Source organism: Epinephelus lanceolatus, chromosome 10, assembly GCF_041903045.1.
Source record: "Epinephelus lanceolatus isolate andai-2023 chromosome 10, ASM4190304v1, whole genome shotgun sequence".
Taxonomy (NCBI): domain Eukaryota; kingdom Metazoa; phylum Chordata; class Actinopteri; order Perciformes; family Serranidae; genus Epinephelus; species Epinephelus lanceolatus.
The window spans coordinates 34881008-34906821 of record NC_135743.1 but is presented as its reverse complement, the minus strand read 5'-3'; the positions used below and the strand labels follow the sequence as shown (position 1 = coordinate 34906821).

General features: G+C 41.1%; 1 protein-coding gene across 4 annotated transcripts in view; it reads left to right on the top strand.

The window, feature by feature from the left end:
* The first annotated feature begins 59 nt into the window (after positions 1-59).
* The window catches only part of LOC117266197 (proprotein convertase subtilisin/kexin type 4-like), a 227562-nt gene continuing 201807 nt past the window's right edge, over positions 60-25814 (top strand). The window contains exons 1-3 of one of the 4 annotated variants that reach the window (XM_078171966.1): positions 60-113; positions 777-902; positions 8043-8218. In XM_078171966.1, the coding sequence (XP_078028092.1) occupies positions 8048-8218 (171 nt within the window). In that variant the 5' untranslated portion in view covers positions 60-113; positions 777-902; positions 8043-8047. Of the gene's footprint in view, positions 114-622; positions 903-6973; positions 7147-8042; positions 8219-25814 lie in introns of those variants that run through there. The other 3 variants (XM_078171965.1, XR_013492226.1, XM_033641244.2) reach the window with 3 other exon arrangements.

Here is a 25814-nt window from a genome sequence, read left to right as displayed (position 1 = left end):
AAACTTGCCCTGCGCCAGATGATTGGCCGGAAGTTTCATAGTGGGCGGGATCTGTCAACACCAAACAAGAGGTCTCACTGCGACCCATTTCCTTCGTCGCATTATTTCTCCAGGTAAAATATGTTACTGTCTGTATGTGTTTGAACAGTAGTGTCGTACTTAACGTATGTATTTCTCAAGAGTTTTGCTAAAGAGCAAAGTCAATGTTTTATTTTGGCCTACCAAAATGTGTTTAGTCAGAGTTCCAGTCGAAGTTTAATTTACACCAAATACATGGCCTTAAAAGAAACACACGCTACGAACACTGCTTTTTATTTCTAAATTATCATTAAAACATAACGTTAAAGCATACACTTCTTATGCCAATAAAATGGCTTTTATACAGTTAACCCGAGCACCTGCACCATGCCATGACTTTCGTAATGTTACAGACTATGTCAAAGTCTCTTCTTGTCCCCCTCAATCTCTCTGCAGGGGTCCCGCCCAAATTCATACAAAACAATGCAGCGGTTTAAGTAGAATTTTATCCACGCTAACCCTAATTTCCATATGCAGATCTGTCTCTCCCAACAGTCCCTCTCGCCATCACACCATTTCTTGCATTCTAATGCATTCTCACATCTTTACAAAATCCCCCCTTCCGCCACACGCCGTGGATGTGCTCGTTTTGTCGACTTACAGTTCGTTATTTCTGCACGTTTGACTTGTCCAGTGAGGAGATGTACGATAGATGCGGTGCTTTGCATGTTCTAATTTGCACGTTTTGTTACCAGCAGTCAGTGGAGACAATAAAAATGGACGCGTCGGAAGATTTTTTTTCTTTACGATACATGGACCTCCCGCTCTGCTTTCAACAGGAGGCAGTCCGTCTGTGTGAAGGCTCTGTCGTCTGGAAGGGAAAGGTAAATGCTTTTTTTTCTGTCACTACGCTACAAACCCATTCAATCCTTTCTCTGCACCGTAGTACATGGAGGGAGTGAGGTTTGAACCTGTTTCATCCCCCCCTCCCCTCGCCTTCAGATGTAGCCTCGTTTCCAGGCTTTGATGCACTGGACCAGGGTGAATTTCCTTGTCTGTGAAAACCACATTTCAAGACTGGGACTAAAAAAATGACGAGTTGAAACTTAATTCAGACCAATCCCTGGATGCACTTACTAGTAATCCACCCCATCCTTAAAAGTGAAAGGATCTGATGCCTATAATGGATGCAGTAATAACCTGCTGTTGGGATTACTTGCAGCCTTTTGAGGCTTTATCATAAACTTAATGAACTGTGTGTAAAGGAATACTGTACCAATATACTACCACTACTGACGGGCTACTACAGAAGCATTTTGAATTTTGACCCACTGTACAATGTGGGTACAACCAGAAGTCAAAAACATACACCCACACAGGTGTTTCCCATTTCTGCCTGATTAGACCTCATGCAGGCTGTAGTCTGGTGGACCTAGGGGAGACCAGGGACAGTTGTAACACTTTTTTTTTTTTGATTCTCCCAATTCATCAAAAATTCATTACACTGCAGCAGCCAATTTGCTATATCATGAACTTCAATGTGTCAGTTACTGAAACAATGTATTTAAATGGTTTTATCAAATGTGCACAGGTTGCGAAACTGATTTAAATACCGTCAGCCCACTGTTACAATTGTCCCAATGTACAGGGCCTGTAATAAAGGGGACCAGGAAAATCACAGGTGTAAGTTAGTTATAACATGAACAATGGCGCTGTTACATTCAGGTGTCCCTGTCAGCCAAGCCAATGAGCCAGCATGCCCATAACCAGGGCCTGGCACACACTTAAATGGAATGCAGCCATTATTAACATTATAAGTTATGCCTGTGCTTTCGATGGAGCCCTGAAACTGACAAAAAGTAGTGAAAGGTTATCGGACACGTCACAACTATAAATGCTATAAGTTTAAAAACAATCATTTTTTAAATAACTAAACATAGGTTAAGAAAATACATAAAGCTTTATATCATCACAGGGAACCTGTCATCTCCATCCTGTTTACGAAAGCTCAGAAATGGCTGTGTTTTGTAAGGAAAGTTAAGACAGCTAAATTTCCCCGCTAAGTTTTAGCCGACCTTAACAGAGGAGCAACAGAAAGCATCTTGACTGGAAACATTACAAATTGGCATTTAATCTGCCCAGCCCAGGATAGGAGGGCTCCGCAGCCGGTGAGTAAAACTGCCCAGAATATCGTTGGTACCCACTTACTGAGCGTCAGTGATAATAGTGAGATGAGGTGCCTACACAGAGCCCAAAGGATATTAAAAGACAATACCCACAGCCTGTTCACCCTACTGCTGTCTGGCAAGCGATACAGAAGTATCCGCTGTTGTACCACCAGACTACAGAGCAGCTTCTTTCCTCAGGTTGCAAGACTCCTCGACTCCACCCCATCCTCCATATTCCATCGTAAAAATGTTGGGGGTTTTTGCCGCAGCTAGTTTTTGCCACAAAAGAGGTTGAATTTGAATCAATTTGTGTATGTGTGAAGGTGTGTTCTATAAGTGGGAGGGGCCTATAACAAAAACTGCCAAATGAAACAGATGCACACAAGACCAAACTTTATAGAAATACACACACACACAAACAGACAGACAGACAGACACACACACACACACACACACACCACACACAAATAGACAGATAGACAAGCACCAAATACCATTTTGCCACTTCCCCACATCATAGCGAGTAGGGCCGCACAATATTTTTTACTGTCATTGCGGTGTCAGCGTGCGCAATAAACACATTGCGAAAGACTACGATATGGCGGTCAGGGATTTTATGAGTTTGTTGAAAGACAATCTGTAGAATACTGCACTTTAAAATGTAACTTTTTTTCCCTTTTTTATTGGCACCTTTTGTGTTTTTGTCAATGCTCAATTTGTTCAAGCATTTGTGAATGTATGTGAATGCATGAGTGAATGGGGTCGCAGCTATTTCGAATTCACGATTGATTTCTTGTGTAGCATACAGGGACAACAATTTGCATTTTGTTGTGCACCCTAGTAAAGTTGTAGTAAAACAATAAGTGAACCTTGACCCTTATACATTATATTTTAAACCAAGCAGCATTTCCCATTTTACTTTTCACATTACCAATTAAGATGTGTGTGTGTCCATGTCGGTCCAGGGTACTGATTGGGCTAACATCCGCGCAGCAATCTGAGGACTGAGTGGCTAAATAGCTTACCTGAAAACACTGGTCGCTAACATAGCCCTTTCTAGCTACCTGCGGCGTACTTACTTCATAAAGCAACACCAGCCAGTGCAGGTGAAGTTTCCTTTATCTGTCGATTGGCCTTTGGAAAAAGGCGTTCAGCATCAAAAAGGTATTAATTATCCTGCTAGAAGGTGTAACAAAGCTAAGATGGAGTCACAGACATGATAATCAAGCACAGTTTGTAAACACCCACACTGCCATGAGTTGAGGTCTAATCTGTTCAAATAACTAATAATACCTGTGTATGTGAATCACCTCTCTTTGGCCCCTCATCCCCCACCCATGGCCATGGGCTATGGCCACCTCCAGAACAGCTGCTAGTAGGGCTTTGTGCTGCATTTCTGCACTGTTTGCAGAATGTTAACAATTCATGTATCCTTCCAAAATGGAAGCATTGGTGGTAACTTTGTAGTTACATCAATAAAATGCCGAAGTTAGCTACTTTTGCTGTGCTAGCATATTTGGAAGAGCTTATTAACACGTTATATCAGATACAACGTCTGCCTCCTTTTAAATTAGAGTAATTGATGCTATTAGTGTTGATATTGGCTTTGATTCAGTTGTAGAACTGTCGCAGTTCTCTTCAACAAGTGGGAGACATTGGTGCTGTCAGAAATTCCCAATATATCTGATTTACAATTACAACTATGAAGCTGACATGAACTGTTTTTCTGACGTGGTTGCTTATAATTATCTGAACAATATGGTGTGAGTATTTGTGCTTCGCTCAATGACTGCTCAAATACATTGCATTATATCCCAGTCTGGTATGTTAACCTGACTGTGGCAGTCAAAAACAAGTTAACTAAAGTTGTTTGATGGAGAGAATTGTAGGGCACCGACAAAAATCACAAGATGCACTGTGTAATGTTGCTGGGTACAGGAAAGCTTTGTATATTAATGACACTGAATCCCCCTCAACTCTGAATGTGAGGTAATGCCTTCTGAACAACGCTATAGAACATATTTGGTAAACAATAATGTATGTAAAGGATTTGTTTGTTTTTTTATGCAATCACTATAAACTTACAACATGAAATGTCCCTGTGCCTGAAGATTTCAATTACCTGTAACAACTTGTTCACATACTTTCCTGTATTACTGATGACTTATGAGGCATGTTGTGATCATTTTTGTGCCTTCATGCCAGTGCCATTTTGTTTTCTGGTTGTCCGTCTGTCCGTCTGTCCGTCTCATTCTCATGAACATGATATCTAAAGACAACACCTAAACACCTTGAGTAAATTTCTTTAAATTTAGCAGAAACGTCCACTTGGACTTAGGGATGAACTGATTAGATTTTGGTGGTCAAAGGTCACTGTGATCTTGCATCCATCTCATTCTTGTAAATGTGATATCTCAAGATGGCCTTAAGGGAGTTTCCTTTGGCACAAACGTCCACTCAAAGTCAACAATGAAGTGATTGCATTTTGGCGGTCAAAGGTCATCATGACCTCACAAAACATGTTTTTGGCCATAACTCAAGAATTCATATGCAAACTGACAATATTTCACACTGTCTCATAGATCTGAATAATCAAGTGATTGCATTTTAAATTCAAAAAGTCAAAGTTCAACTTAACTGTGACATTATAATGTTCTGCAGCAACACTTTTCTGTACATTATTTAACACCATATCCCAGGAACAGAAGGGGAGGCACTTGGTCAACTACTGAAATGGTGACACTAATCTTGAGTGCCCATCCTTAAACTCTGCTGATTTTATAGATCTTCTGGGCTGCTGGGCTGAAGATGTGTATGAAGCATCCATGTTTTAGAATATGTAGCTTATTTACGCCAACATTCATATTTGAGGCAATGTCGGAGTAGACATGGATGTAAACTGCAACTTTAGTGGTTGGTGACATACAACTGCGAGCCAGTAATTCTAGTTTTTACTGACCAACAAGTAAAAACACATTGTTCTTACTGTATTTATTGCCTTGACAGGTGAGACAAAGACATATTTTCTGCTCTGATGGAAATTTTAAGTTCTATTCTACTCTATTGAAAATGCTTGCTGACATTGAGACTCCCGTGCCCTTGCAAGCTGTCCTGTGAGCAGCAATAAAATTATATTTTACTGTTGTCAGACACTTAAGATAGTTTGACTTCAAAACAGCCATCTATAAGTTTGGTTAGAGTAATAATCTGGACACTGTAAAATAATGTTATCCTATGACCGGTAGTTTGACCTCTGGAAATCCTGTACCATACAATTCCGCCATTAACTCCCTCTCTTTAAGGAGTGTAGTCAGAGGCCTGTAATGACTTTGCATAATGAGTTACATTCTCTTTTTTCATCGGGTCTGCTTTCTAAAAGATCTCTGCATTGTACAGGGGAGAGTGCTAGTCCCTTTTATCTCCAGAAAAAAACCCTTGTGGCTACAGTTTGATCAATTAAACTCCTGAAAGGGCCCCCCCTCCTTTCATTCCTCTGCCTGAGAGGAATATAAAGTTATCAGTCTTCCCAAGCGATATGAGGACGGAAATAAGTAGTTTGTCTATAAAAATGTCCAGGTACTTTATCAGCGTCCCAGTAGGCCCCGAGGCCCTGACACTGTTCAGTGTGGCTCTCCTGTACTCCAGTCTCATGTGCTCTCCCTCCCTCTCGCCCTCCCTGTCTACTCCATCTCTGCCCGAGGCCCGCTCCTCGCTGGGTGGGGTGTACGCTGCCGGCCCTGCACCTCCAGTGGGATTGACTGGGGCCCGAGCCCCAAGTGAGGTTATTGATTTCAATCAGCGGCTTGGGAGATTGGAGCTGAATGATGCTGTAGACTTTAAACGGTGGTCAGCTGCACTGTTTGTTGTTTGGGGGGAAAATGCTGCAGGAGGAGGCACTTTGCTTTTGAAGGGAAGTCAGATAAACATACAAACAGAATTATATATAGAGTGAGAGATCTTAATCTTCCAGTTTTGAGCTTTACTGTATGTTAGTGGGTGTTTTTGGGCATAAAAGTGCCCAAATAGACCCAAGAAGTACAAAGATTGCAGACACTAGGTTTCATAACGATGATTAGATGTAAGACTGAGCAATTTTTTTCATTATCAAGTAATCTGCTGATTATTTTCTCAATTAAATGATGAATTGTTTGATTTGTAAAATGTCAGAGGTAAAAAATGTCCAAAAGCCCAAGTTTTCATATTCAAATAGCTTGTTTTGTCTGACCAACAGTCTAAAACTCTGGAATATTTAGTTCAAGACTAACACAAAAACAGCAGATGTTCACATTTGAGAAGCTGGAACCACAGAACATCACAGAGCAACACTTTTGCCTAAAATGTGACTTAAACAACAGACGCTCAAAATAGTTGCATATGAATTTTCTTGCCAATTGCCTAATCGATTGATGGACTAATAGTTGCAGCCTGAATTTGATGCAGTCTTTTAATGTTGAGGAGCTGTGTGTATGGGAAAAAGAACTGACTGAATACAGCTGGTTGCATAATTTCTTTGCTAATTGCATTCAATATAAAGTGATGTATATACTGTATATAAAGAAATTGACAGTAAATGTTAGTTACATAATCTGGGGGAAGGAGTGGGAGTCTAAGCAATTAATGCTCTTCAATAGTACATTGGGTATTTTTCTTGTTGAGTAGATACCGAGAAGAGTGAAGTGACAACTTTTTGTTCCATCATCGTTCACAGGAAAGCGCAGGCATAGAGAAAAGACTGATAAAGTTCCTGTTTTGCTTAAAGAGGGAAGTTAGTTCACACAATGAGAGCGCCGCTGTTTTTCTGCTCTCAGAAGCATTTGCATCAAGGCCAGGAGATTAAACGTGTGGGTTGGGAACTGGAGAGAGTGTGTTGTCTCGCTTGGGGCCCCCGATGCCAGAGTTCTAGCTTTCATCGCACTGGGTGAAAGATTTCTCCTGGACGTTTCACTCTCCGTGGCTACAGGTGGGTGGTTCACATGCTGTAGGTGGCAGCCACTGTGGATTTCATGCAAAAGTACAGAGGAGGTGGCTGTGGGCAAATTGTTTCACAATTGCCAATGTTCAATACTGTTGCGCTGAGATGCTGAATCCCACACTCTATAAACTCATGTGTGTAGTTAGATGGTATTTGGAGTGTTATGGTAATGTTTAAAATCGTAGGTGTTTGTGTTTTTCTAATGTCGATATTTATAATGTGAGTTTTTAGACATTATGAAGAACCAATGGAGGGAGAGCATATACAGTGGGGTCCTGAATACTGCTGTGTGTCAGTTTTTAAAAGTTAAATGATGTCTGACATGTAGAGCTGAAAAAAGAATGTGCAGCTATTTTGATTATTGTAATTGCTTCAGCCTTTTTTCAAGCGAAAATGAAAAAACAGTAGCGGTTTCCAGCTTCTTAGATGTGAGAATTTAATGTTTTTCTTTGTCATATATGATAGTAAATTGAATCTCTTTGGCTCTTGGACTGCTGGTTGGACAAAACCAGCTGTTTTAATATGTCACGTTGGGCATATTTTCACATTTTGTGGCTTTTATAGACAATATGAAAAATGAATTAACCACAAAATCAGCAGATGAATGGAAAATGAAATAATCATTAGTTGCAGCTCTGCTAACATACTTTTTTCACTGTGGGATGTTAATGTGCATCAGTGTTGTGGAAGGCTTTCATTAGGCGGCCACACTGCTTTTACTCCTAAAACACACTAACATCATTCTACAATGCAGGAATGTGGGTTAAGACTGACATAGTGTCCTAAAACATACATTATTAACATGGATCTGTGAAAAGATTAGTTAATACATCTAATAATTTTAAAACCAGTCAGTCATTTTCTCCTTTATCTTCCTTTTAAAGGCTCCATGTTCAGAGCGGTTGTGCTGGTGCTCGCCTGCCTGCTGCAGAGGAAACTAGTGACCACAGAGGGGCATCGTGGGACCAACCGCCATGTCTTCTATGCAGTGCAAATGGACGGAGGCATCAAAGCCGCCAGAGCTCTAGCGGACCAGCACAGGCTGGAGTTCGTACAACGGGTCAGTGCATGTTTAAAACCCCTGTTGCTGTCTCCACATATGAGCCTGAAGTTTACATTTGCTAAATCTGGTTCCTGAGATTTTTTTGAAGAGCTGCCAAAGTGCTGACTTCACTTTCCTATTTGAGGGATATCTGACTTTCATCAAATTACAGCAGCGTTTCTGAATATTTCCTATCTGATCAAAGACACATACAGTAGGCCGTCCACAGAGAGTGACACACACATATGAAAAGACACATAGAAAGGAACACACGCACACATATACACACACCTTAGTTTACGCACGTGCAAAATTCCTGTATGTGGAATTGGCTGCAGTTGAATGTCTTTGGAGATGATTGGGTCTTTACCTATTTGCCTGAGTTTTAATCTGTCATGCTGAAATCTTTCCATTTGTCAGAAGACTAGATGTGATTTATCCACATCAATACTTTAAAGGTTACTTTGGTTGTTGAGCCTGAAAGTGTGTCAGCTCCTTCAAAAAATGTTCTCGGCTGCAATAAAAAATAGGGGCTCGGAGCAGGTCTTGGATAGGTGGAATACAGTCCTTTTTTTTTTTTTTGTAGGAGCGAGTTCAAAGAGGCTGTTCAAGGGCATAACATATTTTGAAATGAACTTCTTCTGATTCTCTTTTATGAAAGGTTCACAGCCAGAAAGATTTAAAAGGTAAGAGCCCTCATGAATTGACATCCGTTCCTGCTGTGCTCTGCTACATTCAGGATTTTTAAAAAGGGATTCTTTTATTTAAGTTCTTCTTTTCAAAGAATCAACACAGATTCTTGGGATAGAATGTACTATTTGATAACAAACACTGTGTAAGCAATCCATCATGGAAATTTCTGCTGGTAAAGCACCCAGATAGCGTAAGTGCCTGACCTTAAATACAGTGAGCATGATCCATCTTGATTTTTTTTAGATATTATGTTTTTCATTTTCATAGTTGTGTTTATAATTGGTTATAGAAAGAGCCCTACAGGTGAGAAAAGCCCACATGACATCTCCCAAGAGTCCCCATAAAAGGTTTTAGTTTCACTTCATTCATTTAAAGCGTATTGCACTTTGTTCTTTGGCGGCAGATGCACATTTCAGCATCGATTTTGCTCACAGCAGACAATCAAAAAACTGTGATATGAAGTTATTGATAAGTGATACAGGAGTTGTGTGTGTGTGTGTGTGTGTGTGTGTGTGTTTTGACATTATTGATAAGAGTTAGAAGGAGTGTCCGCTGGCCTGGTGTGAGGCTGTGTGCTGCGTTGGCCCTGGGGAGCGGGGACACAAGCTCATTTCAACCTTGGCCCTGCTGCCTATGCTGCTGCTGCTGCTGCTGCTGCTTGGATCATGAATAAAACATTTCTTTGACCTTTATCAGGAGTGTATTGGACAGTCCACCCCCGTCTCTGTCTTCCTCTCTGCCTGTCTCTCTCTCATTGTCCCTCATGTATGCGCACAAACACCTCTGCCTCTTCCTGCATTGTTTTCTGCTCTTTTATACACCACTGACAGTCCCCCCGATGTACTTGTAATGACCAAAACAAAAGCAGAAACATCTTCCCATTTACGTGTGCATAAACACGGTGCTATGAAACACAAATTTGCAATAACTGTAGTTATTTCTGTTGTTTTTATGGCTTTACATTTGTGAAATGGTGCAAGAATCCTATGGCGTTGTAGAAATCAGTGAAAGGATGCTGCAGTGTGATTCTGTAGTAATTCATTGTCAAGGATGTGTAGTCAGTATGTTTGTGTTAATGAGGTGTCCAGGTCTATCCTGAGAAAAGCCTCAGACAACCCCCACTTTCACGATCCCCCCCAGGTCCAATCTGCTGACGGGCTTCTTCTACCTGTCTGTCGCCAGAGGCTGATGCTAAATGTCACTGACACTAAATCGCCTTTGTTAAGTCAAATATTGTAAATATCGTAATATCAAGAAGAAGCCAGTGCTTGACAATTTGCTGTGATATATATATTTTTTAAAAACACTGAAGTGGAATGAAAAGTCTGTCAAGCCCTACGCCAGCTTGGGAGGATTGTGATGTCTGCTGGCATTCCAGTGGTAATGCCGCATGAGTGGAATGGGAATCAAATGTCTCCACGCTGGCACTCAACATATTGTTGGTCTCTTTGATTTAGTGTACAGCATCCAGGAAAATGTCATCTCATCTCTCCATTGTGCAGACTTGACATATCCATTTTGCAACTGTACAATACAAAGAAAAACAAAGCAAAATACCCACGATGATGTCTTTATGCCGTACGGGCAGATTTACTCTGATCCACTGCAGTTCCTTTCTGCAGGTGCCTCTTTTGGTAGCAGACGCATTGAAGCATTTCCTGTCAGTCTTTATGATTTTTAAATGTGCCAAAGAGATGAAGTTTATCTATCCACATTTGTCTTTCACTTGTCTCACACCTTGCTCATTTAGACATGTTTAAAGACGGCTTGTAGTTTGTCAGCATTCCTTTTAAATCGGTCGGCTCATTTCCAATGATGCAGTGAAATGTAGCAAAATTTAAATAAAGAAATAAACAAATGCAGTCGACCCAGGGATATCTTGCTTGTAATTATTACGGCTGTGTGGCAGTACTGACGTGGATTCAAAGATTACTGTCGTACAATGGCGAGTCTCATCTCCAACCAAGGATGTGCTGGTTTAATGCAATCATTATGAGCCAGAGAGAAAGAGATGCTCTGACTAGGCAGGTAATGGCAGCCATTACAGGTGCAGGGTTTCACACACAATGACAAAGAAAAAAAGAAATAACCTGATCGCGATCTAAAATAGATGATTTTCTGTTTCACTTTATGCCTGCACAAAACAACAGCACAGCGACTTGATATTACACGCTGATTAAAAAGAAGCCTCAGCTTGTAGGCTTGCTGACAATACAGCCGACCTAGTTTTAAGTTACATCACATGATACTGCATTGTTTACAGGTATTATTTCTTGCTTACTTAAGAGTTTGCAAATCCGATTAAAGCCAGATTAGGTCTATGTGTTGCATTGTTTTTATTTTCGCTGAGATCACTGCTTCAAGAATTAAGTGTGTGTGTATGTGTGTGTGTGCCTATGTGTGTGCGTGCAGGGTTTTTGTCTTGAACTCTGACACCAGGAAGTCCCCGGTCTCCAACCAATGGTGAAAGGCCTCCCAGATTCCCCTTCTCTCCAGTGAGGTGGAATACTGCTGGCAGATTACCATATCATTACCATATCATTAGCATAACATTACCACAGCACAGCTTGGCTCGCTGTCTGCGGACGTGCTATCAGCTCATCGAGAGATTCAATCCCCAATCCGCTCCACGCTTCCCCCCACTTCCCCAACCCTCCCCTCCACTCCCCTTTCCTCCCTCTGTACTCACGAGGTGTGTTTTCCATCCAAGTAAAGCAGATGTAATTGAGGCAGAGCACTGGATTTACCGGCTAAATGAAATCACACAAATGCTCCACGATCAGCCGGGGCCGCTGTCGTACACATTCAGAGAGCTTCTTCTCTGAAACCTCGCAGCGCTGCACCCAATTCAGAATTTCTAATATCCTCTCAGAAATAGCCTCAGTCAGATGCTAAGCTATGTCAAGCCTTACTCTGGCTGGATTACTTCAGGCTGTTATGTTATGGCCAGGTGTGTGTGTGTGTGTGTGTGTCTGGCGAAAGGAAAAAGGCCAACGTGCAACCATCTCCTCCCTCGCCCCTTCCTCTCCCTTTTCTGTACCGTAGGGCACCCAGGGGCGCGAAAAGGGACACCAATCCTCTAATGGTTGGAAGAGAGGGCCCATTCCATTAGTCAGGGGGCCCAGAGTTCACCGCTGCTCCTCGGCGCGAGGAGGGTGGAGAGAGCGAAATGGAGGCAGGTGTTGGCCGGGGGCAACACAGAGGGCAACGCTGCACCAGCTGCATGCTGGGAAATGCAGCACTTTTTTTTTTCTCCCCCAACTCTACTCCTCTTCCTATTTCTATTTCCTCGCGCAAGTACAGATGCACACACCTTGTGCATATAGCATGCACAACACACACACACCCACACACACAGTCTGACTTCCTCTCACCCGCTTTTGTCCCCAATTTTAATTCATTCCAGTAAGCTTTTCTCCATTTCCCTTATCTCTTTTTCTCTCCCTCACACACTCATTCACTCACTCATTCACTCACGGCTATCTCCATCTCTTTCATTTTCGCTCTCTCTCTCTTTGCGTACCGCCGCCCCCCTCTTCCCCTCACTCCGTCCTCCCTCATGCCTCACTCTCATTTGTAAATGGAGAGAGGACTTGACTGAGGAATATGTGGAGAAGATGTGGTTTCCCTCCCAGGTGGGAAACTCTGGCGGGAGATGAAGAAGGAGAAGAAGGAGAAGAAGAAGGGGGTGAGGAGGAGGAGGAGGAGGAGGAGGAGAGCAGAAATTATGCTACCACTCCCTCTCTTTCCCTTCCTCTCTCTCCCCGGGCTGAGATGATGTATGGCTGCAAAGGCCACATGTTGGCCGTGTGATGGATTAAAGCACTTTGTAGGAAAATTACTGAGAGCGCCTCAGCACACCCGAGTCTAGCCCTTAATAAAACTCTCTTCAATATTGAAATGGAGAGAGCGATAGGGAAAGAGAGAGAGATAAAGAAGATAAAGGAAGATGGTGGACAAGAGCAGCGAGTGGCAGTGGAAGCACACAAACACGCTCATACACAATGCTCTCATAGGTGATATGGAATATTGAGAAATATTGTAAAATTTCATGTTTCATAGCTTTGCTGTTGGATTTAACAACAAGTCTTTGCTCTGAATGGGTTATAAAAAGAGCTTAGAGGGAAATAAGTGAAAGTAAACCAGATTTTATGAAGTTGTTGTTTATTATAAGCTTTGTGGATGAACTTTTACGACAAGTTTGTCAGTTACTGCTGCTGTAGAGTGTATCTTCTGCTCAGTGATTTCTATTTCCTCAGCGAAGTAAGAAGCTGAGAAAGTTTTGCAGAAAACACATACAGTCTAAACCTGTGAAATGTGACAGTGGACTCCAGTGCATGTCTGTTTTAATATTCAAATAGCAGATCACTGCAGATTGTTTTCATCTAAGGACAATTATATTTCACGGTTGAATTAATTGTGAGTTTTTATGATTTCTGCTGCAGAGAGGGGATTTTATTTTGGTTGCTTAACTCCTAACTGAGTGGGACCCATGAAGGACAGAAATAAGTGAAGCAGGTTTGTAGCAACTTAAACTTGGAATGTAATAACTTAGTACCTGGGTGTAGAGTGCAGTAAGCCTGTTTATGTAATACTCAGCTAATTCCCACGTATGTAATGACATCACATTGACACATTCACAGTACAGCACATTTTAAGCACCTGAATATATTATAAACTAATGGTACAGGAAAAGAGAATATTTTTGTATATTTATATGTCAGCATAAATTGACATTGAATCCAATAATCAATTAATTTAATTTATTTTAAGCACATTTGTTGCTGCTTTTCTTTGTGGTATGCGATATCAGATTAAATGTGTTTTGGTTTTGTCAAGAAAAAGTAGCAATTCAAAGGCATCCCCTTTGACATAAAGAAAAAACAAACTTTTTAGACATTTCACACACTGAACAACAATAATAAGTTACACCCTTTGGCCACCAGTTCATGTAACATCTCATTTATTCATTGTAAGACTATGAAATGAGTCAGTTGATTTCACTCAGGTTACCGTCAGTGTCTGTAGGGAGCCTCAATCCAGAGTTAATGCTGATGTGCTGTATTGATTGTATTCCACATAAGTATACATAATTTTGGATTACTGCATAGTTTTGGTATCTTTTAACCCTAAATTGTGTTTAGTAGAATTTAATTGAACTGGGGAACAATGACAGTTTTTGTCGTGAATGGATTGGATGAAAGACCATTGTGGGCTCATCTTTCATAATCATTTCCACATTCTGTTGTCATGTGTGGGTGTCTACAGGTAATTTTTTTTTCTTTCTAATATTTTTGGGGATTATTTTTCTCCATTTTGGTCTTTTCTTGTTAATTTATGTACTTCTGTAATCCAGGATTTTATCAGCTTTGTTTTTGAGGATTTGTATGAGTGCCTAAGTGTGTTTTTGTTCACCTCAGAGCTGGGCAATTAATCAGATTTTATTTTCAATTACAATTTTGGCTTCCAACAATTAGGAAAACAGGATAATCTAGTGAAAAGGATTATTGTGCTGCAATGATGCTCTCTCGTTTCTTGTGTTATAAATCGCACCATTTTCCTTTATAGCAGTGCATGTTCACCCCTCCCTAAAAGCCCAAACTGATACTCAGCCAGGCTGTGGCATGTGTAGTTTACGTCAAGCCTGTTTTTCAGTCGAATTATATTTTAAAAATCCACTTTTTTAAGGTCAGTAAATGCATGATGTATCCAAAGTCAATGAGTAACTGTATTAAATGATCGTGATCTCAGTATTGACTGAAATAGTTGTGGTTATGATTTTTGCCATAAGCGAGCAGCCCTAATTCACCACCTTACCACTGATGACACATCCCTTTTGGCTTTGTGGGGAAATAATCACAACTTTGGCAGAACTTGGAGGTTTAGTTACAACCTGTACGATCATCTGACTGGCCAAGTTTCTTGCCCAATTGGGTGTCTCTTTGGTGATGTTGCTACAGTCTTAAATATTAGCAATTAACTTGGTAAGCACAAAGATATAAAAAAAAATAGAATCTGTATGTAAGATTTATACTAAATAACTCAACGCCCAATCCTAAACTAGTTATATCTCTCTTTAAAAAAACATAATTTTCTGTATGTGTCACTTTGATATGGACTGTAGTACCCTCCCTCCCATCTCCTGCATTTCCTGCCAATACTGTAACCAACAAGGCTTAACTGCTCACCCCATTTAGCCCCAAGCATCCCCCTCTATCACCCAGCCCTCCTCCTATCTCTCCTTTCTGCTTCTCCATATTTGGGGCTGCGGAGGCCACAGCCCCTGTAGGGCTGTTAGTATACACACCAGCTGCTATTTTCTCCATAGGGTGGGCTGCCTCACGTGGCTCTCACACACTGCTTCAATGACTCTTGATGTCTGTGTTTGTTTTTGTTTATCCTTCATGCTTTTCCCTTCCATGCCTCCCTCCATCTCTGTTGCTCTCTCCTCTTTCTGTCTGGCGGTTGGAGGCCGTCAGCAGCAGTGGGGCACGCGTCCTGTGGATGCTTCAGCACTGAGATGACTCAAAGTCCAACTCTGCTGAACTGCCATGAGATGCTGGAGTACAAATCGGGCTTTTAGTGTTTGCTTTTTGAACTATGCTGTTTATAATATTTTTGGCTGAGGTTGGTGAAAGCTCATAGTTTGTGTTAATGCCAGCATGTAGTGTTTGTAGTTACAGTGGTCTGTAAATAATAATCTATAAATGATTATTGATATTGACTGATTGATTGATATTGGTATAATAGCAGTAACCAGATGAGACCACTTGTTTACAATGACTAACTCTGTGGTGGCCCCATGTGTCAGTTGCCTGATCAGAAAGTAATGGACCTCAAATTCAATATGATAGCTGTGGCAAATAAATTAATCTAATCACTATATCACAGCAATCCTTTCCCTGAACTGGAGAATTAGTATTTTTACTTAAGTACTTGACCTAAAACTTCAAATGGTTATGACATGGATGTATTTAATCACTGGAGTAATATGCTGTTAAAATAATTACTGGCAAATATATTTTTGCATCGGTGTTGGGCGAGGAAAGGAACTGAAATGGTTTACAGACTGTAACAATGCACTGTAATTTTAGTTTAAGCCATTTTCTCACTTGTGCATGTCCGTTAAAGTAAACAGAAAATATAAAAACAGCTGAATAATGTTAGATGGCTCATGCTGTAACGTCACTTTCACATGTAGGCGAAGTTTTTATAGCTGCAGCTTGTTCTCTGGAGCTTTTTTCGGAAGCAGCTCAATTTATTTTCGACGTGCTGAGACACTTTTTGCAAATCTACGTATTTCTGTAACCCGTGATGTTGCATTACGCCACCCCTAAGCCATTGCGCAGATGTTGGATAACACGGGGCAACTTCCATGCTGTTTCAGTTTTCAGCCAGCTATCAGGAAATTTAATATCCTTTGTTTCACCAAGACTTGGCTAAGTCCTGGACAGATCCATTCAGCCAGGTGCCTCTTTTTCTATTTGCCGATCTGAAAAAATAGAGGACTCTGATTAGTGAAGGAGAGGAGGCATGTGCCACATACAAAGTTCTGCAAGAGGACAAACTATGATGTTCCCCCCAGTGACACGAGAGATAGACATAGAGCCAATCAGAGTCCAGAGTGGTTCCAGGACACCGCTATTGACATCACCGATGACATCCATGAATTCAGTGAGTTTGTGGTGGATTGAATTTGTGAAACGACAGAAGCAACTGTACCCAAAATACAATTTAAATCACTCCACAACCAGAAATCATGGAGAACCACCCAAAGACGAGGACAATTATAAAGCAGCAGCCTACAGTGTAAGAAAAGGCAAAAAGGGCTAAATTGCAATGCCTAAGTCGAAGGAGCTGATGGGATCACATTTAACTGGAGATGTATCCAGTATGGTTCCATGTGACAAATAAATGATTGATTGATCTGGAGTTCGATATTTGCCTATCGGACAAATGTTAGTCCAATGTTCAGTGTCCTTTTTAGCTCTGTTTTGGTCTCCACCATCTCTAAAGGGAAGTTTCTGTCTCTTTCGCTGTTAAAGGCTCCACTATGTTCATAAGCTAGTCCCTAACTTGGTCTGTCTGGCATTCGGTGCAGTGCAGGTAGCTTTCCCTTTGATATTGTAAATTGAAGTTCAGTAAGACGTTCGGAAGAAGTCAGCAAGGTTATCAGTTTCAGCTCTGCTAACTCGTAACAGGCATTTGTCATCAATTTTAGTGTCATTTGGAGTAAAAAAATTCATTGTTTACTTAAAAAAAAAAGAACCATAGGTGTCACATCTGGGTACATCAGTGCTAGACACACAGGCAACTTTAATGCAGAGGTGGGCAGATTTATAAAAGGAAAGAAGGAGCTACCAACAATTCTCACGGATCATCACAAGGCTTCATATCAAGTCATGTTTTAAAGCTCTTTTAGCAAACAAAAAAGAAATTGTCAGAAAATGAAAGGACACAAACATAAAAAATAAACAAAATATTAAAAAAAGACATTAAGGAACAAAAGACAGAACAAGTGGATCACAGTATCTGCAGCTCTTGTTGAGCTTGTGTGTTTCACAGTGCCTTAAATCTGCTTTTTTCCTTCAAGTGTGTTGTTTTGAATTGTGATGCTTGGGTCCTTCAATCATCTGCTGTGCAGTATGATAATCTGATTTGACAGTTGAAGAGGGAACGAAGGTATTTCTTATCCACAGGAATCAATAACAAACGGGTGAAGAGTGATAAGAAAACACAGACACGAAGAAAAATGTGGAAGAACAAAAGTAAATCTAGAGAAATCACTGATGCTTTGACTTCACATAACAAAAATACTACCTAACATAATAGCAATGTATCGTACTATGAAATCATTTGGCAACCATTCTTATCACCTGGCTCCTGTGATAAGCTTTTACAGTTAAATGAACGTCAAACACTTGCCTTAATAATTATCCAGTTTCATGACATTTTTTTTAAATCAAGACTTATGATTGTTGAGATTGTCATTGTTTCAATGGCAAATAAAATTAAGCAGTTCTCAAAGAGTTTAATTAGAGCTTTTAGAGTCCTTAGTTTGTCAAGTGTCTCAGCTGGAGGAGAAACCAGCTGAGCTGTTCTCAACTTGTAAGTGGAGAGCAGCTCAAGGATTTTTTTTAGTTAAGGTAGATTTTGTATTTCTGTATTTCCTCTCTTGATTTATAATACTGTTTCTTTTGGTAATTACTGTTGGGTGTCTTCGAAGAGTATGTCGTGTTCTGTTAACCTTTAGCTGTACTCAGGCATCACAGCACCCAGCAAAGCATACAGTGTGCCACAGTGAATTTTATACTGTAGCTGTACTTGTTCCTGAGGCTGCACATTAGGTAAAACAAAATAAAAAGCCACAATGGGATAATTAGAATTCAGTTCTTTAATTGATTAATCTATTATTCTTCCCTGTTTTCACTCTGACTTCCAACTCGCATAATTGCCAGTGATTTTTGGTTGGGGTCCAGAATTGTTAAGTCCAATATTTACTCCTTATGGGAGCTTTTTATCAGTTGTTCCTCTCAGCAGCAGTAGTAGTAGCCAGGACTGCAGCTGATCCAAGTCATTTTGTTTCCATATCATAATATACTGTGTACAGCATATTGAATGAGATGTTTCAGTTGTGTTGAAGAATCTCAAAAAGTTTAGTTTTTTCACTTATTTTAATTAATACAAAGGACGATGGCACATTAAGTACCTTATCTGAAGTTAGAGGAAAATGTTTTGGTTATCATTCTATCAATACAGTTAATAGTTAAATAAGCATTTAGCAGTGTTGCCTTGCAGCAAGAATGTCCTGTGTTTGAATACACTGGCTGCTGGAGTCTTTCTGTGTGGAGTTTGTATGTTCTCCCCATGTCTGTGGCTTTCCACCTCCAGGTCCTAAGGCATGCAAGTCAGGTTATTTGGAGACTTTAATTGCACAAAAACGCGTCTAGTACATTATGTTAATGCAATTAGTACATTGTCTGTCTGCGATATTTTTTGTATTACAAATACACAAGACAGACGGGGTTGTTTCCTCTGACATGGGGGCAAAAAAGGCATGCATGTTGGTTAGCTGGTAGTCTCTGCAGTCTTTATTAACAAAAGACAGGAGGTGATGTTAGGTTGATGTGAGGTCAGAATTGCTGTTTTATGCGGCAGCTTTTACAGTTCATCTTGCACATGAACTAAAAAAAAACCTCGGCAAACATGCACATTGTTGATTGATTGGAATCTGAATCATCTTAATTTTACTCCTCTTTCCATTCAGTTACAAATGATAACTGAAAACCTTAAAGTTTTGTCATTTCCATATATTGCGTTCTGGGATGTTTTTAGTAGCCTTTTCTTTTGCTTCTTTCATCAGTGCTTTAAGCTTTAAAGGAACAGTGTGTAGGATTTAGTGGCATCTACTGGTGAGGATTGCAGATTGCAACCAGCTGATACTTCTCCCATGTGCCAAGTGTGAACCCCCAGTAAGGGTTCCCTCAGTGCTCATTGTTCAGGAGGTTTTTATCGTAATCAGAATTATCTGCAGAGGTCTTCTCCTCTCCAAAAGAAACAGATAAGGGGGTGATTAAAAGCGGTAAAACACAGGATAAAGCCATTTCATGTTTCAAATCAGTCTTTTTCTAACACTGTTTGGTTCGTCACTGAGGGGCTGCTATCTATGGTGGCTGAACCAAAAATGTGAATGGCCCCATATAGAGCCAATGAATGCGTGTTCCCTTCTGGGCTACTGTAGTAACATGGTGGTGCAACACGGCGGATTCTGTAGACGATGTGTAGATATGAGCAGCTCATTCTATGGTAGCAATGTTCTTATCAGGTGATTATACACTAAAGAAAACATATATTTCATTCCATCTCTGCCAACCTATATTGCCCTAAATCCTACATGCTGGACTTTTAAGCCCCCATTGCTTATAAGAGAGCTTTTGATGATCTAGACTTCTTTTTTAATTAAACTTATTTTTTTAGTTTATTTAATAAAACTATGTTTTTGCTAAATTAATATACAAGCAAGACAAGAGTTATTAATGATGGTATATTAATACCTGTGAAATGGGACTTAAAGATTACAATCTTTGATTGAATTTACATTTCAGATAGCAGTAAATTGATATTCATGTATCATTAACATCCTTCAGTACCTAGGAATTTTGATTTCCTGCAGCAGCAGTCAAGCCCACATATTATCCTTTGAAAGCTTTGCAGCGCTCTCCTTACAGCAGCAGTACTGTTATGCTAATCCCCTCTTCATCAGTGCCTTGGACTAAGGTCATTAGTTGGAGAGATTCAGTTAAGCAATCAAGACCTTGAGAAGAGCATTTTCAATAGTCCTGTCTGTCAGCTTATACCTCTGTCTGGAGTCTGAAGGTCTAGTTGAATTGCGGTGTTGTCCTCAGTCCGAGAGGAGGGCGACAGGTCAGGGTGCTGTGTCTTCCTGTGTACAATATCAATGTCACAGACATCTTATTGTAGAAAAACCTGAGAAGGACTTTCAAGTGGTTAATATGTCTTTGAACTTGGATCACTGCAGTTAACCAATAATAAACAAGTAGCATGTGGGTGTTTAGTCTGAAATGCTATTTATCAGGTTTTAATGAATTTTGATACAAAGTTCTGCAATAGGACAAACACAAATGGATTAGTCTTTGCTGTGGTAAGCACCAGGTGGCTCTTCATAAAGCTCTTTTCATTTTTGCTTGTGACTCCATAACTTATTACATATCTATTCATGTCTGCACACCTATTTCCCTCCAGACAGATTGTCTGCCTTGTTGAATTTTCAGTAATTTTCATTCAATCTTCAACAAATGTTTCACACAACGAAGTTTGAGATCCCTCCCCAAAATAGTTTTTTAAATATTTGTTTTTAAATTTAAATACAACTTCCTGTAACCAGTTGCCACAGTCTTTTTTTTGCCATTATTCCCAAATGCATTGTGAGCCGAATCTAGCTGACATATGCACATAATAACTCCAGGGGATGTTACTCTTATATTTGGCACTACGGTAGCAAAGGAAATTTAGATGTCTGTAACGTCGTGGTCATGAGCAGTTTCATGTCAGTCAGAGCCTTAATATTCCCAGGATTTAGGTGGTCTAAAAAATCAGCATTATTTTCCATAACAATGTGTATTCTACAGATCAAATCAATTAAAATCCAAAAACACACACTCACACACCTTTCGATGCAACTTGCACACATCATCAGTGATATTACCTGTGGTTTTTGGGTATTTCAGGTCTTTTAACATCAGAAACCCTCACACAGGCCACCCAGCCAGGAGTAATCAGGCTCTGACTTGTGTCCAAGTAACTTGTGTGGTCCACAGCCACCTTGACACTTTCGCTTCGGCATGTGTGATCATCTTGACGGCTTGCCTGCTGAACACTCCTGTAATCCCAAGGAGCTTGAGTACCCTGTGGAGTGACTGGCTTGTAAAGCTTCTGCACCAGACTTTGATGGGCTCATACTGGGTCCTCCATCCCCTGCTTTGGCACTCGCCTGACAGCCCCTCGTACTTGGCCCTCCTTCTATAAAAGGCCTCCTTTATCTGGTCTTCACAAGAAACAGTTAACTCCAGCAGGACCATTTGCTTTGTTTTAGGCACCAGGTCCATGTCTCATCTAGATGTGATCACTGGACAAGGACTCTAACCTGTCTCCCATGGGCAACCTTGTGTTCCAGGTCTGTGTTGCAGCAAGGAGCCCTCCTGCTGGACTTGACCAAGGTGATTGGACTGTCTCGCTGGTTGTTGCTGCTTGCTATGAGAAATCCCTGTGCTGATGACATCCACTATGACCCTCAGCACTTGTGGTGCTAGTGATAGGGCCCATCTCCCAGGGCCTTTGGGTATCAGCTTAGAATATGTTCCTAGGATCCTCTTCTTTGGCTCAGCAGGCACACTGGAGTTTCTGCCAAGCCCCAGCAGAATATGATAGATTGGCTGGGGATGACGTCATCGACTGGTTAAATCAGGACTTTGATCTGGTGTGGCTCAACCCTCCAGAGCTCTGACCGCAAGAACACATAGTCCATTGCCTGCTTAGGTCCATGCCCCCTGTTGCTGCATCTGGACTGTATTCTCCAGAATAAATTAAAACTAAATCATTAATAAAATGGCCAGTTTACAGGATTTTGTTAACCTTGCTGGAGGCTTGCACCATCCAAAAGCTCTCTAGAGTTTACTATATTTCCATGAAATCTAACACAAGATGCTACAATCTGACAGGGTTAATACTATATTTTGTTTGATTTATCCGATTTAAAAACCAAAGACTATCAAACTAATAGCGATAAATATAAGAATGGGCACTGTTTAACAATATGATGCATCTACAATATCTGGATCTTTCCCTTCTCACAGCTGAATATTTGTCTTAAAATACTTTCATTTAATGTGGATTCATTTGCGATGTATGTACAGATTATTATTTTTGGATTCATTCATTGTTTGATCTATAACATGTGAGAAAATGGTAAAAAACAACAACAACAACAACAACAGTATTCCTCAAATGCGTTTTGTCTGACCATTAGACCAAAAAAAAAGTTGAAATCTCTACTTTGTAGACACATACACACACACCAAACACTTGACAGTAGCATGCCACCTGCAGTAGCACTCTGTAGGATCCAGTATCTATACTGTTTATGGACCCTCTATATAAAGATCTACCTCTGACCGCAGGACATCCCAATTTAGGTCAAGCTCACTTAGTTCATCGTGCAATGATTCAAGCATACAGTATCTATCTGTGTGTCTGAGTGTGTGTGTGTGTGTGTGTGTGTGTGTTTGAAAACTCTCATGATTAGTGTTCTCAGTGACTGGCTGGCTGATGGGGTTGATTTGTCCGACAGTGCTGTGTGTCAGGCAGGCTCAGCGTCCACACTGGAGAACATGAGTGAAGGAGCGGATAATTGATAGTGACAAGGCGCTCCCAGCCTTAATTGCTGCTGGTGAATTAGATTACCTTTTCAAAGTGCCTTCATTAGCAGAGGGAGAGCCATACCAATGGTCCCCTGATTGGCCTCATATTGTTTTGCTGTGAACCTGCTCTGGCAGGGCACGAGGATGTGGGTGTGTGTCTATTTGTGAGGGCGTGTGCGTGTTTGTTTTGGATTGAAATTGCTCACTAATTTTCATGTACAGCTGTAGTTTTAACTGTGTGTACGTTATGCACAGCCAGTGTCAATAATGTCAAGTTGTCAAAGTGACACATTTAGCAGGAAGTGTTTCTCTGTTTTTATGGGTCGCTGACTGCTATTACAATTTAAAGGGTTGGTTCACACAGATTACAAAAGACAGATTGTCTCACTTAGCTGCAGTGCTACCTGGCCAAATAGTTATGCTTATATTTTCTGACATTTGAGATATCTGCCTCTAGATTTCTGCTCCCACTTCAGTGGATGTGAATGAAAAACTGTAATTAAAGGATTCAAATGCAATATGTTCTTCACAATATAATGTATATGGACTTGATTGTCCATACCGTACTTGAACAACTTCCTACTGAAAAAATAATCCATATAGAAACTGCTGATGGTGAGATCTGAAGACTACAGTGCAGTTAAAGGCTGGACACAGGAGATGCGGCTGTGGCTCAGCAGGTAGAGCAGATCGTCAGCTAATCGTTGGGTTTTCCTCTCATATCACAGAACGAGACAGTGAACCCCGAGCTGCTCCTGATGGTTAGACCAGTGTGTGTGTGTGTGTGTGTGTGTGTGTGAATGAGTACTATAAAGAGCTCTGGATAAAAGCGCTGTATAATTATAGTCCATTTACCATCACTTAAAGAGCTATATTATCTTGGTTAAACAAAACTCTTCAGCCAGCATGGCTTTTAACTTGAACTGAGCCTTAAACTGTTACCTGAAGCTGGCATGCACCTGGGTCTTTAAAAAAAGGCCCAAGTGAACATTAGTGGTGCTGCCAAATTTGAGACACAAACACATGCTGTGATACCTTGTTTTTTTTTTCTTTTTGCCATTCTGGCCATTAGCTTGCCAGGCTACTTAAAACACACAAGGCTGACAGAGAAAAGGGGGAGATATTTCTTAGTAAATTAGACAATAACTTAATACTGACTCTAACTAGATCTAACTACTATAACTAGACATCTGTCAATCTATGGTGCTGAACACAACAAACATTAGGCAACAGGTAAAGTCAAGAATTTGGCTAGGACTTCCCGCTGGTGTGGAGAGAAGCGAGAGAAACCACCCAGCTTGGCTCCCTATCTGCTCATAGCCACAGACACACATCAGCACCATGGAGAGCTCCACAGTGCGCAGTGCCAAGGAGCAACACAATGCTGTTGAGTTAAAATGACTTTCTTAGATGCTGTGGCCACTTCAAATGAAATTCCTTTAACCTCCATTGTATTAATGTGGCAGAAGTTTCTTAGAAATATATCCCAAAGCCTGGACCAGTGGCACCAAAGCTGTCTGTGTTGCGAAACACCAGTCAAGACCCATGGGGGAAAAAAGCAAATCATAAATTTGGGTGAAGCAACCTTTGATTTTGCCACAATTTTGGTTATGCTTGTTCCAATCTTATGTGTAGTCTTCAAATCTCCAGTTTTATCTTCTCACTTCTGGGAGAATGGCGGTAAGAAATAGAAAATATCAGTGTTTCTTAATTGATTCCAAGAGGGAGTTTATTTTTTCTTTGCTGTTTTTTTCTGAGTGAGATCAAAGGTTAAGGTTAGTTACAGCACCCATGGGGCTGGTAGGGACTTCAGCAAGAGGGATCTTTGTTGTGTAAATGCTTGAAAACTCAGTTCTCCAGTTGAAGAGAAGTTTCTATGACCCTGGTGCCAGTACAAGAAATAAACACCCTAAAAGCTAAGGGAAGAGAGAGAGGGGGGATTTTGCAGAGAGCATGCAGTGAAAGTGGAGAGGAGTTATCATTCCATGCAGAGACGGTGACATGAGCATTTTAAAAAAAGAGAGAGGGGAAAAAAAACACTTTCCGCCCAAACCCAAAAGTCCAAAACCTTACCCCCTGTCCATCCCCTGCAGCACCAGTTTCATCTCCAGCCATCCTTCCTCATCCCATTTCCATATCTGTCTCCAGTCACTGCTCCATCACCAGCCCCCAGTGCCCCCCTATCCCAAAAACCCTATGGCATCCCTATCCCTGTCTCGGGCTTCATCCCTGCCCCAGCCAGCCTGCAGCTCCCCCGCTGAGTTAAATGGAGTGTGCCGGCGTCAGGGGAGTCGCGTGTGCTCAGTTCAGCTCAGCTCAGCTGGGCTGCCAGCGTTCTAAACTTACTGTGTGATTATTGTCAGAGCGAGACTCCTCCACCCAGGAGGTCTGCGCTGATGGGTACGATGTCACCGGGTACAGCCAGCCATGGAGGGTGGGATGAGAGAGCAAAGGAGGGATAGAAACCAGGGTGAGGAAAGGACATGGGGAAGGAAGAGGAAAAACTGTTGGTGGGGGTGATGGAGAAAAGTAGCAGTGGTTCAAGGGAGAAAGACGAGAAAAAGATGGAGGAAGGGGAATGAGCAGGAGGGCAGAGAATCATCAAAGGAAGGAAAAAGCCAAGCTGAGCAAGGAAAGACTGATGTGTACCTATCTCAGCAGACAAAGACAAGGGAAGACACACAGAGAGTGATATAAAGAGGGAGAAGCAGAAGAATAATGTGCCGGGAGAAGAAAGAGAGGCAGCAGGGAAATCAGCAGAGGAGAGAGAAAAGAGGGAGAGACAGGGAGGGTGAGTAGAAAAGAAAGGCAAAGAGAGAAATTAGAGAGAAAATTTTCAAGCGAGTGATGTGTGCTGTGATTGTTTTCTCTCTCTCTTTCTCTCTCTCTCGCTCTAAACGGTCGGGATGTGGCCTGTATCTGCCGGCAAGAAGGAACTCAATTTGGGACAATTTACTCTGCAGTCTCAGCCCTGATGCACCTCA